This window comes from Oenanthe melanoleuca, chromosome 2, assembly GCF_029582105.1.
Source record: "Oenanthe melanoleuca isolate GR-GAL-2019-014 chromosome 2, OMel1.0, whole genome shotgun sequence".
Taxonomy (NCBI): Eukaryota; Metazoa; Chordata; class Aves; order Passeriformes; family Muscicapidae; genus Oenanthe; species Oenanthe melanoleuca.
In genome coordinates, this window is record NC_079335.1 from 145,750,678 (window position 1) to 145,764,286 (window position 13,609).

Genomic DNA, 13,609 nt, shown 5'->3' on the forward strand with positions numbered 1-13,609 from the left:
ACTGTTATTATTACTAGTATTATAATTATCTAAACATTCATCATTTTAAAGGCGACACACAGAAGGTCCCTCACGCCTCCCCTCCCGGCACCGCCCCCCTGCCCCTCACGCAGAGGGCGGGAAAGCGCGGCGGGCAGGGCGGGCGGGGGGTGTGGCCTGGCGCGGCCATTGAGGCCGGGCGGGTAATGGCGGCCGGGGGCGGCGGCGCCGCCTGGCGGCGGGGCGGGGCGGCAGCGGGGGCTGAGGGGGCCGCGCCGTGAGGGGACAAAGCGCTGGAGCCGCCAGGTAGAACCGCGGGGGGACGGAGCCGTGGGGAGGCACGGGGGAAGCGGCTGGGAGGAAGGGGATGGGCCGCGCTGACGCCGCCGAGCCCGGCTGCGTGCCGGCGGCAGGAACCGCTTCCCCTCAGAGCGAGTTTCCCCCGCCGCCGGGCTCGGGGCTGAGGCGGAGCCGCTCCGCTGTAATCGAAGCCCTGGGTGAGGAGGGAGGGACGGAGGGAGGGACCGCGGGGGCTCCTTCTCTGCTTTGTGTCCAGGTGGCGAGGCCGAGGGGCGGCCATGGGGGTGCAGGACCGGCCCCAGTGCTTCTTCGAGATAGAGATCAACAGGGAGCCAGGTAAGGCTGGGCTTGGGGCTTTTAAATCACGCTTTTTGCCCGCATGATGGGCCCAAGCCGCTAGCAGCGAGTTTGGCCGTTGATGCGTTATTTCTGAGTTACTTTTTAATAACTTCGGATGTTTTCTGGGGTGCTGGATGCTCCTCATTCTCCCTTGAGATTGATTTTTATTTGCACACATGAATATAAAGGTTCGGCAGGGTGATAAACGCTGTTCTGAAGGTAAAAAAGCAGTCTGGTGATGTATTATACCTTTTGTGTTATACCTTTGTTATGCCACTTCTATAAAAAGTGGAAAATCGGAGCAGGCTGTGAGGAGACTGGATATATACTCCTATAAGTATTTTTAATGATACAGTAATTAAAAGTGGGAAGGAATTTAGGGATTCCCAGTCTGGGCTAAATCTTTCCTCGTCCTGCTCGAAATGTATCTTCTGAATGTAAAGAATTGAACATTCAGTCATAGAAACACAGAACACCTCACCAGCTGACCTGTTAAAAAAACCCTAATAATTAGAACAAATCCATCTTTTAACTCATATTTTCCCTGTACAAATGTGATGCCCAGAAGTGGTAGGCTGTGAGTTTTAATGCTGAGCAGCAGCTTAGTTCCCTCTTGTTTTTCACCCTCTCTGTAAAGATGGGAGTGGAGATTTTCTCACCCATCTCTTTGAGCACGCGTTTATCAATCCCTATTAGTTGTGTCACACATACTCCGTGCTTTATCTGGTCTCTACAAAAATGAATATATGTGATGCCTTCATTAGGCTTTCACTTTCATTTTCTCCTTCAATGTTTCTCTGAAAACCTTTGAATTAAGAGCTTATGTCTCAGATATTCCAAATTTCAGCCTCATTCAGATGCAACTGAAACCCTTTTAGCGTTTTATTTTCACCACAATTTCGGAAGAGAGGTGCTTTTCTAACTTCAGAGACCTGATAGGGCATATCTATAAATCTGTTGCTGCTGTAACTCCTCTCTGAGTTATTTTGACTGACACTGTGTTTTCTGAATACTTCCAAGGAGGAGATAAGTGGTGATGTAAATGGAGTTTTAACATGTTCTGTGTCTTTAATTTCGGGTGGAATTTGCTACGGAATGAGACAACTGAAACTGTTTCAGGTTGGGTGGGTTTCCAGATAGGAATGGTAGTTTGATGGGATTGATTTAGAGTAAAGACAATTCATTCTCAATCTCATTTGCTGTTAATCTTTTTAGGTTTAGTGTGTTTGTTTTTTGGTTTTTGGTTTTGTTTTTTTTTTTCTGACTCCATCTGAAGGGTCTCTCCCTGCACTGTTTTCTCTGCTCTCCCTGCACAGGTTGCTGCTCCCATTTCATAATTTCTCCTGGTCCCCTCCTCAGCCTTGAGCTGAGCATCTCGAGTGAAAGTGGATTACCTCATTTTCCCCCAAACCTATTTGGGTTTGATGACTGATAGAGCTGTCAGGGAGGAATTGCAGTGTTGGTGTTCTTGGTGGTGCAGAGCTTGGGTTACCTGGAGCAGACCCAGGGCTTTGGCACTGTGTCTGTTTGCATTTATTTTCTCTTGGAAGTAACAGGAATCTCCCAGCTGCACATCAAACTTGGAGCCCTGCTGCTTTCATTGCACCTGACTCATGGCTTGGGTTTTTGCAGCAGAAATGCCAGTTTGTAAAATTGGTGTTGGGACTTGTGTGCTGTCTTTATTGCTGCTTTATTCTGGTGCCTGTTTATTCATTCACCATGCAACTCTGTCTCAGGATTTAAGGATATATTTAAAAAGCTTAAACGTTGCTCTCTTAGCTCTAAGATGACCTTCAAAAGCTGAATCAAGTGGTAAATCAGTGCTTCCAGATGACACCAAGCACTAATTCTGAGAGATGTTCTTTCCTGCTGGCACTAGTGAGGTATTCATTTTAACTTTTGAGCTGCCAGCAGATTTCCAAATGAACATTTTGCTTATTTTGACATCAGTAAATAAGCTGATATGCTTATTCAGTTTTGGAGATGTAGGGAGAAGTGGGGAGCAGAACAGCCCTGCATTTTGTTGCTAGCCAAGAAAAAAGGCCTTGTGCCCACCTTGTGTGAAAAGCTGAACAAACATCTCCACAAAATGCAGAGAAGGGGATGTGCCTCTTGCAGCACTGGAAGCATCTTTTTGCCTGCAGAACACAAAATTGTGTCATTTTTCACACTCTAGGTTGCTGTGAGTCCAAAAGTGTTCCCCCCACGCAGCTGCCAAATTTTGGCTCTTCCCTTCCAGGCTTTGCTTGCCCAGGGTGTGCCAGGATACCTGTGGCAATTAAAAGTCAGGTCAGTTTTACTCTAATAAAGATCCTTGGAAAATGCAGGAGTGAGTATCTCTGCTTTGGCTGTGCTTCCAGAAGCTTTATTACAGCTTTTGTGTCCATATTTTATTACAGCTACAGAATCTTGGAATAAAACTCAGTGCCAGCTTGTACTTGCCTCTTGCAGTGGGGCAAACTTTGTTGGCTTGGTGTTTTTTAAAGCTAAATTTAGTCTGCTTTTGAATAAGTTGCCTGTTAAGCATTTTTTTTTTTTTTTATGAATGCAGGTTGTAGCTCATAATTTTTAAAGAGCAAATGGAAAACAAATCAGGAAGAAGCATTTATTTTGATACTGGCACAAACAGTGCTTCTCCCTTCCTTTGGGCCCCCCACTAGTGGATTTGGGCACATAGAGTGTGCACACAGGATTAAACTGCTTACAGTATTCCAAGAATTTCAGGATGGCAGCAGATGCCTATTTAAATAATTCTGTCTTTACTCTGTGAGGCAAAAATCTGTGTGAAGCTGCAGCCTTTCAGGTACTGTGATAATTGGAACAGATGTCCCACTAGGATGTCACAGATGCACTTGGCTGCTCTAGCAGCTCCTGTGGCCATCCAAGATCTTTTTCCCACATCTCCCCTCCTCACCCCACCTCCTGGCTTCATCCATCATAAAATTTGGTAAATTTATTCAGTTTTGCTTTGTTTCATTCTTATTCATAGAATAATTCATCAAATCTCTCTATGCTTTTTGGGTTTTTTTCCCTTTTTTCTTTTCCTGTCTTCTGTTTGACCCTTGGCTCATTGATTTATTCCACTTCAGTTTCTTTAATTCCTGGGGTGTATCCTTAACCATAACAGCCAGTCTGGTCTTTCCTTACTTCTCTCTTTCTAGTTACTTTAACCTGAAGTTTGGTGTATTTTGGGATTTCAGCTGCTGTGAATTTATGTGAAATGAGCTCCCCTGCAATAGTTACTGTATTGTGCCTCCAGTAATAGACCCAGTGACACCTTGTGGGATTCTTGTTACCTTTCCTAAAGACAGAAACTGTTCTCAACTGGCTCCACATTAACTTTTAGTCTTTAGAAGGGAAAAAGTTGTATATTGGCAGAAAATAGAGCCTAGAACTTCGGCTGTCTATGAGCCCATGGGCAACCACTGTGTGGGACAGCAGGAGCCAAGGGGATCCCAGATGGAGAAAACCCTCTCAGGGGTGGTAAGATGGAGATTTGAAAGGAATTGATTCAATAAATGTTTTATTTAGAATAATCATGTGGAATTGTTGTCAGTGCAGGATGAAATACCCTGAAGTCTGACCTTGAGGTCTGGAACAAGTTGGGTCAGTAAATGAAAGAAAAGCTGATCAGCCTCTTCTGCCAGGAGAAGGCCAAGTGCTGCCTCTCACTTCCATATCCCTGGGAATGTTTGGTGTGTGCAGGACTGAAATAAGTTTGGGTTTGTGGAGACCAGGGAAGAAGGGAATGGGGGAAAATTCAGGTGATATTTGTGGAAAAATGGGCTTAGAGAGCTGGGGAGAGAAGTTTATTGGAGGTTTTCAGTGCAGAGTGCAGGTGGAGCATGGAGGTGTTCACCAAGTGTTAATGTGTCAGGGCCACAATCCCTGCTCAGGGGAACTGGGACATCCATTCTTGAAATTCGTATTTTAAATAAAATCTACTCTTGTTCCACATTAAGGTTTGATTTCCTTCAAAACTGAAGCCATATTTCTACTTCCAAGCAGTTTTTTTTTTTTAATTCATGTACCTTAACATTCAGAGATACAGGGATAAACAAATTAATGAAATTCAAATAGTGTCCTTTTAGTGAGTTGTTATTTAAACTTGGATGCAAATCTGTCTGAGCCTTTGGGCCCTTGGCAGCCATCCTGGGCTGTGCATCATTGTCTCACTGGTTGTAATCCCTGCTTTCTCCTTCAGCAGGATATTCCTGCTGATAGGCTGGGAAAATACCTCTTGTTTGCTTTACTCAAAGAAATTGAGAAACGATAAAATCCAGTAGATACAGTTTTGGAAAAACTAGGTTTGTTTTGGGAGTGTGTAGCTGAACTTGATACCTGTGTGCTCCAACGTAATAAAATCTAGTAAAACAGTTCACATTACTTGGAAAATAACTTGAAACAATGTATGTTTGGCTCCCAAGGTTTTTTCCCAAAAGTTAAGCAGCTAAATTGGAGGATTTACCTTTGAAACAATAAACACTTGAAATCAATGATAATTTTAATAAACTTTGCTATCTGGAGCCCTTATTTCAGTATCACATGGGTATTCCTACCCAAAGTTTTTACCACTTAATTTGAATCAAGTATTAGTTCATCCTCAGCTAGAAAATTGTTAAGGAGTTCAAAACAAAAACAAAAAAAAAAAATCATCTTTTAGTTCTGAAATTGGATTATTTTTGGTCATTTTGTCTTCTGGCTTCTCTAATTGGTGCAGCTCATTAGCTGCAGAGAGCACTTCATAAAATTTCCAGCTAAGATTTTATATAGGCATCACTTACTGTATGTAATGTATATATTTCTTTCACCACTTACTCTGATTCTTTAAAAAACTAGTTCAAAGCCTGCTTACAAATATTACTTTATCAAGTTGTTTCATATATAATAGGCAAATGTAATCCCAGCAGTTTTTACTTTACCCTGCAGTTGAGGTGTCTGTGCAGGCTCATTTCTTGGTTAAGTCCAACTGAAAATTCTGGGTAGCTTTGTGAGCAGCTCTTGCCTACTTGACTGGATCTTTTTAGTGATTTTTGTTTGTTTATTTTAATTTACTGTGCAAATATTATGGTTAGTCACAGAAAGCTTGTTCCTCATCAGATCACTTAACCTTTGCATCAGGGAAATGAAGATGAACAAAGCATTGGAAATTCTCTGCAGTGAAGTTGGATGATTTCAGAGAAGAGGTGTCTAAATCTGAGAAAATAAGTAGCATCTCAAATGCTTTTTTTATCTGTGTTGTACCTCAGCTCCAAGTTTTAAATGAGATTTTTCTTTTTTTGTGAGGGATGAGGCAAAAGAAAAATTCATAGGTGCTAATCATACATACTTCTAATAATTTTTTCTTAGCAGCTGTTCTTCATGCATCTTTGACCAAGGTGTGAAAATGAGTTTGATCTTTCTCTGGCAGATTTCATTGCCTGTTTGTCAGTAGAAAATACAACCTTTCAGTGATAATGGTATTCATGCAGTTGCAGTAAAATGCAGACAGGAGCCCAGCAGATGGATGCACAGTGTGTGGTTTGTGTCTCAGGAGCAGACAGCAGCTTTTTCTGTGGCTGGATGGAGCTGGGTAAGCAATGCTCCAGGTTTGATGGAGGAAACAGCCCTTGTCTTATAAACTGGGTCTGTAATCTTTGGGTGTTGGATATCTGTGCATTACAATGTGCAGGATTAAAGGGCATAAAAAGACCAGGCTGGATGGGGCATGGGGTAACCTGATCTAGTGGAAGGTGTCCCTGTGCATGGAACTGGATGATTTAAGGTCCCTTCCAGCACAAATCATTCTGTGATTTTATGAGCACCTGGCAGACTTTGTTACTGACAAAGCACTGCTGAAAAATACTGCTGAAACTGATACCTTAGTTATGAATGTCTCTTTCCATCTTCTGCCTTGTCATCTGCATGAACATAAGAGACTTCTTCCAGTGGAACACCACAGTGGTGGTGTCTGCTGCTTCAGGTGCTAAATGTGGTGGGTTGTAAGTAGGGCTTGCAACCAAAATCCTTCTGCAATTTATGCCTCAGGGTAAAAGTCCCTTCTGGAGCCTGCAGGGACTGACAGCCCTCAGTTACTTGGCAGCTGGCACCTTGGTGAGGCAGCAGCTGGGCTGGAGAGCAGAGTGGGGGTAGTGACAGCTTTTTCCCTGGAAAGTGTTGTGTGTTATTTCACACAGTGAATGCATGAGGAATCTTCTCCTGCAGAGACAGAGAGCTGGGGCTGTTCAGCCTGGAGAGGAGAAGGCTCCAGGCAGACCATAGAGTCTCTTCCAGGACCTAGAGGGGCCCCAGGAGAGCTGGAGAGGGACTCACATGGAGCAATGGGATATGGGGGAGTGGTGTTAAACTGGAGGAGGATGGGTTTATATGAGATATTAGGTAGAAATTCCTCCCTGTGAGGGTGCTGAGCCCTGGCACAGGATGCCCAGAGAAGCTGTGGCTGCCCCTGGATCCTTGGAAGTGTCCAAGGCCAGGTTGGACAGGGCTTGGAGCATCCTGGGATGGTGGAAGGTGTCCCTGCCATGGCAGAGGTGGAACTGGATGATCTTTAAAGTCCCTTCCAACCCAAACTATCCTGGGACTCTGTTCCATGGTTCTGTACAATCTGGATGTGGCTCTCTAAGGTACTCAATTGCTGTTCAGTTTGCTGCTTTTGCAGCAGAGGAATGGGATTTGTGTTCTCCTGAATTCCTGGGCTGTAAGGAAAATTAACTCTTCTATTAAACTGTCTTCTCTGTTGTGTTCCTTGTAGGAATCTTCAATCCTCACAGCTTAGAATGGTTTGTTCACTTGCAAATAGCCATCCTGTCATAGTGGTAGTTACAGAATTGCTGTTTGATGGGTGACCTTTGAATATTCCCTATTTCTTCGTTCTTGGGACACTCTCCCTACCCATTTCATTTGGATTTTCCTGCTGTAATGATGAATACTTGGAGAACATTCTTACTGCAGTTAGTGAGATACAGACCCTTCAACAGCTCAAGGCATCTTGAAGTTTTTTCTAAGATTATAAATACTGGTGCTGTCATTTTATTTCTTCATTTCTGAGCCAACAATTCACCATCTTATAGTTGTTTATATATTTGGACAGGGTCTTAAAATTAAATGCAGTTTCTTAGGAGCCCCTCAAATCTTTTTGGTGACTAAGTATTAAATGAAATACATTTGATTTTTTTTTTTTGAAAGGAAGGAGAAGTTATTCCTGGAGTAGTTACTTTTTAAAATTATGAAGTCTTACCAGTGTGCACCACTAGAGTGTAGTGCTCATTGAAAAATTATTACTGGTCTCCTTGTAGTCCTGCCCAGCAGTGAGGCTTCTATGGATTATTTTACAACTTGCAGAGATACCAATTTTTTCTTTATTAATTATGTATTTTTTTTAAAGATTTCATACATTTGGGAGCAATTTGTTGTGGGGTTTTTTTAGTACTATACATCCAAGTATCTTGGAAAATAAAATTGAAAATATAAATCAATTTTAAAACAGTTGTGTTTTTTCTTTATATTGAACCACTTTTCAGAAGTATTTTAATAGATTTTGAGGGTGCATAGCACAACTACCACCAACAGCAAAGAGAAAATATTTGGTTCATATTCAATATTTGGCAAGTGGAGCTTTAGTCCTGCCTGCCTTTCATCTCCCCTGTTTGGTTCATCTGGGTTTTTTCAAACTAAAGGATTTTAGGCCAAAAGTGCCAATGCAGCTGTAATCCTCAGCACAATATGGAGCTAAGCCAGTTGGGCTTTGTAGGTAATGATCACAGGGAAAACTGTGGAAATGTGATTATTAATGTATTTGTATAAACACAGTAATTGGGGAGGGAATTGTTCCAGCTCTCTGAGGACCTGTATTTATGGGAAATCATTTTCAAAATGGAAAAGATCTGACATGATTAAACTGTTTTAGTAAATCAGCTTGGCTTTCCAGGTTCAAATCACAATGGAATCTCTAGGATTTCTGATAAATTGGATGGAATTATATTACTTCATTTTTTTTTTTTTTCTTTACAATTATGTTATTCTTCTTTCTTGCTATGTGTTTTACTATATGCATGCTTAAGATATTTTCTTGGTCTGCTTGATAAAATAACCTTTTCTCAGAAAATTACACTTCTGGAATGTACAGATTGATTTATGTGCAGATTTTTCTATTCCAAGCACTTCTAAAACTCTAATTATTTTCTAAATTATTTTCTAGTTGGTCGAATTATGTTTCAGCTCTTCTCAGACATTTGTCCGAAGACTTGTAAAAACTTCCTTTGCTTGTGCTCAGGTATGTAGTGATATTTCAGGTTTTTTATTGTTGCTTCCAGTAATTATTTTTTTTTTGTACAAATACAAACCACAGCCATATGCAAGGCCTGTGCCCATCTGAGGAGGTAAATTATGATGGAGAGGGGGTGCTGTCTCATTCTGGACCATACAATCTGCATAAAGCCATCATCCAGCTGGGGTATTTTTGGCAGATGGGAGGACAGGATGATTCTGGCATTGCTGTCAGAATTAGATTTGGCCCCTGGAAAAATCCCTCTGACAGAGAGAGGCTCCTGCTTTTAAATTCCAGCAGCTGGACTTGCAGATGCTGCCCAGCCATGAATTAAACATGTGCTGTGGTGCTTTGTCAGGAGCTGATTCCTTTCTGATCTCAAACTTGGCACCTGATTCCATTGAGCTGCCAGTCCAGGTATTAACAGGGCAGCTGCTTCTCCTCTGCCATTCCATGTCCAAGGGATTTGCAGTGCATGGGAAAAGAGCTGCTTAGGCAAGAAGGCTGTAAGTAGATGGGGCTCAAGACAATGATTTTTCTTTTCCAGACAAAACTCATGCATGTCTAGAGCAAAAAGAACAAGGCTGGTATTTGGCCTGAAATAAAAGAGAAGCTGAGCTCATGGGCATTGTACTGGTGGTTGTGGAAAAGTGTCTGAGCTCAGGGTGGTGCTGCAGCTCTTACCAGTGGAACAACTGCTGTGCCTTTCACCTGCCTGGGAAAGTCCTGGCAGAACTGTAAAGGGGAGTAAGGAAAGGGACTGGGACTGTGACCATGGCCAAAGCTCCCAGCTCAAGTGCCATGCAGGATCCCATTCTCTGAGGGCATTTTCCATAGCCCTGAGTGACATCCTGAAACATTACCAAACATGCAGGCAGATATTCCATGGTGGTGTTTGATGAGAGATTTTCAGTGCTGCGGCAAAGAGAGACAAGCTTTGGAGAGGAGTGTGTCCATCCCTGTAAGAAATAGCTTTGCTTGTATAACTCATGTGGAAAATGAAAACAGCGTAGGAGGAGGCATGAATTGGGATTATGGGTGTGGAGAGCCAGGTAAATAACTTGCATTCCATGAGTGAAGGATGATAAACAGCAATGCCCTGTGTGGGCTTTGTGCCACAAACTGCCCTTTGTCTTTATGCTGGCACTGATGGGCTTGGAATGGCAAATTTGGGATGATTGATCTGTTAATTTGGAGTGGCAGAGTAATAGATTGCAGCAGGGGAGTGTTGGCTCTGGGTAATGAGTGTACCTGCATTTCTGAGAGTGCAGGATATTTGGTGAAATGTCCTCTAGCCCAGTGTCAAATACCTATTCTATAACCAGTGATGGGATAAAATTGAACATTTTATTTGTTCTATTATTTATCCTATTTCATGATTCAGCACACAGCATCTCCTGCACATGTGGATAGTTTGGGATTTTAGCTGTTGCACACTGTGTAATACTATAATAATAACCTTTTACTGTTAGTTGCTATATTCTGCCAGCTCCCCTTTTCTGGGAAGCTCAAGTCTCTTGACTAATATAAATCCCTCATGAACCAACCATGTAGGACCTCAGTCCTGTCAGTCATTGTGACCTCATCCACAAGCCCAGGGCAGCTTCTGTTCTGAATTTTGGAAGAACTACTAACAAAACTTGATGTTCTGGGGCCACTAATTCAAAAGTCACCAGTCCACCTGATCTGCAGCTGGTGTAAAGGGGTGACCTGACATTGTGCATGGATTTGGTGAAGGTGTGGAAGCTTGGAGTAGCTCAATCCCACTTTTCCAAGTGTGTTGGAAACTTGTTTTCCTGGCTTTTCTCCTGGGAATCATCTGGCACATCCAGATGTGTGAGTGGTTTGAAAAGGATGCTGTGACCTGCATAGGAGTATAGCTGTGGCCACAAAAAATAATTAACTTACCATTATCCTGAACTCTTGGTTTTTTTATAAATTATCTTGAGTAGATTTACATACTCCTTCTTGAGGAGGGGGAGGAAATTTTTTTAAGAAACAATTTTCACCTCAGAGTCCCCTTGTAAAGATCCCCCATCTGGATGGTGAAAAGGCACCAGGTAGGAGGGCTGTGTTATCTTTTAGTTATGGCTCTCATGTCCATTAGAACTAGGGATGGAAAACCATTGGAATTTTTTCAGTGACAATCTGTAGCTTCTTTTTGTTTCACCTTTTTGCAGGTGAAAAAGGAATTGGCAAAACAACTGGAAAGAAGCTGTGCTACAAAGGCACCACATTCCATCGTGTGGTTAAAAACTTCATGATTCAGGGTGGGGACTTCAGCGAAGGTAAAATGGGCTTTTAAAAGTGCAAAGTTTCAAATGGAGCAGAAATGTTATCATTTATGTGTTCATAGTATATTAAATTCAGAAAATACCATGGAAGTGTTACAATGCCATAAGAACACTTCATTTGCTGTGAAGTATAGCATAGATCACCCATTTCATTATTAATTTTTGAAGTTCTAAAATGCTTCAACTGATGTAAAATTTGTTTAGAAAAGAGTGTTAACTCTCTCTGGAGGGTTTTATGATATTCTGTCTTATTAAAACAATTAAAATCCCAACTCTAGTCTTAACTGCTTTTCACTTCTGTGTCTGCAGTAGAGGCAACACTGGTGAGGTTCTGTTGGTACAGGAATACAACTGTTTGAATAAGTTTAATAATAAAGCATTGAATGAGCTAGAAATGTTTTAAAAGTCTCCAGAAGGAGTTTTCCAGGATTTTTTATTCCTTTCCTGAAATACCTGTGCTTACCAAAATGTTTATTTTCACTGTCCTGAAATCCTGGGCCTGATCAAATGAGCCTGAGGGAATATCCTATTTTGAGAGTCAAGTGCTGGTGGAATGTTATGCGCAGCTGTTGTATAAATGAAACAAAAAGTTTTAATTGCTGCTTTTTAATGTGTAGGTAATGGAAAAGGAGGTGAATCTATTTATGGTGGCTATTTTAAAGGTAAGAGCAAATATGTCTTTGCAGATTCTTTGTTCAGTTCTGAGATAAGTCTTGATTCCCAAAGTACTTAATGAAAACAGGTCCAGTCATAGATCACCTTTTGCATGAAACTAATGTTGCATGAGAATTCCTTTTATATGCATGACTTTCAGATAATTTTTTGTTAATATTTAACTTAAAATGGCAATTAATTAAGGCTAACATAATTGGTTAAACATGACTTTCAGCATGGAGGCTAGGCAACTTTATTCATGAATAAACTCCTATCTTCCTGCCTAAAACTGTCAACATATTCTTTTGTTTATAGAGAATGTGGTCTTTTGCAAAATGAAAAGGTAAGAGAAAAAAGCTCAGTAACACAAATTCAAACTCTGTCCCCTTGTCCCCTCCCTAGTAAATATATAGACAACTGCTAAGTCCCTTTGTAGATGGATATCTGTGTTGCTTGGAGAAATGAAGAGTTCTGTGTCTAACCTTTCTGAGGGTTAATGACTTATTCTGAGAGACAATCCACATAATTCCAGCTCTAAACAGTGATTTTTTTCTTTTGTTCATGTCCCTTTTCCTCCCTTTCCCTACTCAAGGTTTGTATGCTTAGGGTTCATTTCTGACTTTATTTATATGCTACACAAATCATTTTCCTTGCAAAGAATTGGTAAATAAATGTACAATTACCTCTTTTAAAAATCTGTTGGAAGGAAAATGGTGAGTTTATAAATTATTTACTTAAAAGCATACAATTATTTATTGAAAAAAACAGGTGATTATTATGGTATTCAAGTGTTAAGACAGTGAATATATTTATTTACAGCCTCTGGTTCTGTGTGTTGCAAGTAGCTCTGGTTAGATGCATGAAATTAAGTTTCTCTTAAAAAAGAGACATAGTTTGATGTGAGAGTATTTGAAGTTTTTAGTCAAGGAAAGGCTTGAGCAGATTGATTTAGTAAGAAGTTACTCAGGGTTTGTTTCTCCCAGTGAGTGCTAAATATTCAGAATTGTGTTTTGATATGTGATCTAAAAATTAATAGCTTTGTACATCCAAATTAGTATTTTTATCTTTGGGAATGACCTTGAGAAGATCTGGTTTTATATTCTGCTGTACAACCAGAACTCCTTTTTAATTCACTGCAATATAAAATGCATGTTAGTTTAGTCTTAATGTTTTTTATAGTTGGATTCAGGTATGGAGAGGTTTTTTTTTCCTTTTATGCTTTGAGGCTTCCAGTTTTGAGTGGAGAAGTGGCATCTTTTAGTGTGCCACAGCAGGGAAATAAATGACTTTTTCTCCTTATATTTCCACCTGGAGTGTAAATAACAGTATCATGTGTATTAATTCTTGGTTTAGAATGTCAGTAATTCTGCCAACCTTGTTCTTACCCAAATAATTCAGGATTTAAATCCATAATGGAATGCATATTGAAGACACTCACAATGACTTGAATTATTTTTAACTGTAAATGTCTGCACTGTATATGCACCATTTTCTTTAAGAAACAAAGCTTTGTCTCAGCTGTAATTTGAAGAGACTTGTTTAAATCTCATTGTTTTTCTCCACTCTGTTCCTGTTTCTCCAGCAGCAGCAGAATTTCTCCTTAGAGCCTCCATAAGTTACTAAGAAAACAACCTGCCTCCCTTGCCAGGGAAAATCTGACAAACATATTTTTTCTTCAAACAGATGAAAACTTTATTCTCAAACATGACAGAGCGTTCCTTTTGTCAATGGCAAACCGAGGGAAACATACCAATGGTTCCCAATTTTTCATGTGAGT

The 13,609-nt window shown here is 40.9% G+C and overlaps 1 protein-coding gene across 6 annotated transcripts in view; it reads left to right on the forward strand.

The window, feature by feature from the left end:
• The first annotated feature begins 235 nt into the window (after nucleotides 1-235).
• NKTR (natural killer cell triggering receptor) overlaps nucleotides 236-13,609 on the forward strand; it is a 36,370-nt gene continuing 22,996 nt past the window's right edge. For 2 of the 6 annotated variants that reach the window (XM_056483987.1, XM_056483990.1), the window contains exons 1-6: nucleotides 264-285; nucleotides 536-615; nucleotides 8,816-8,890; nucleotides 11,065-11,172; nucleotides 11,796-11,840; nucleotides 13,516-13,603. In XM_056483987.1, the coding sequence (XP_056339962.1) occupies nucleotides 558-615; nucleotides 8,816-8,890; nucleotides 11,065-11,172; nucleotides 11,796-11,840; nucleotides 13,516-13,603 (374 nt within the window). In that variant the 5' untranslated portion in view covers nucleotides 264-285; nucleotides 536-557. Of the gene's footprint in view, nucleotides 286-535; nucleotides 616-8,815; nucleotides 8,891-11,064; nucleotides 11,173-11,795; nucleotides 11,841-12,147; nucleotides 12,176-13,515; nucleotides 13,604-13,609 lie in introns of those variants that run through there. The other 4 variants (XM_056483989.1, XM_056483986.1, XM_056483991.1 and 1 more) reach the window with 4 other exon arrangements.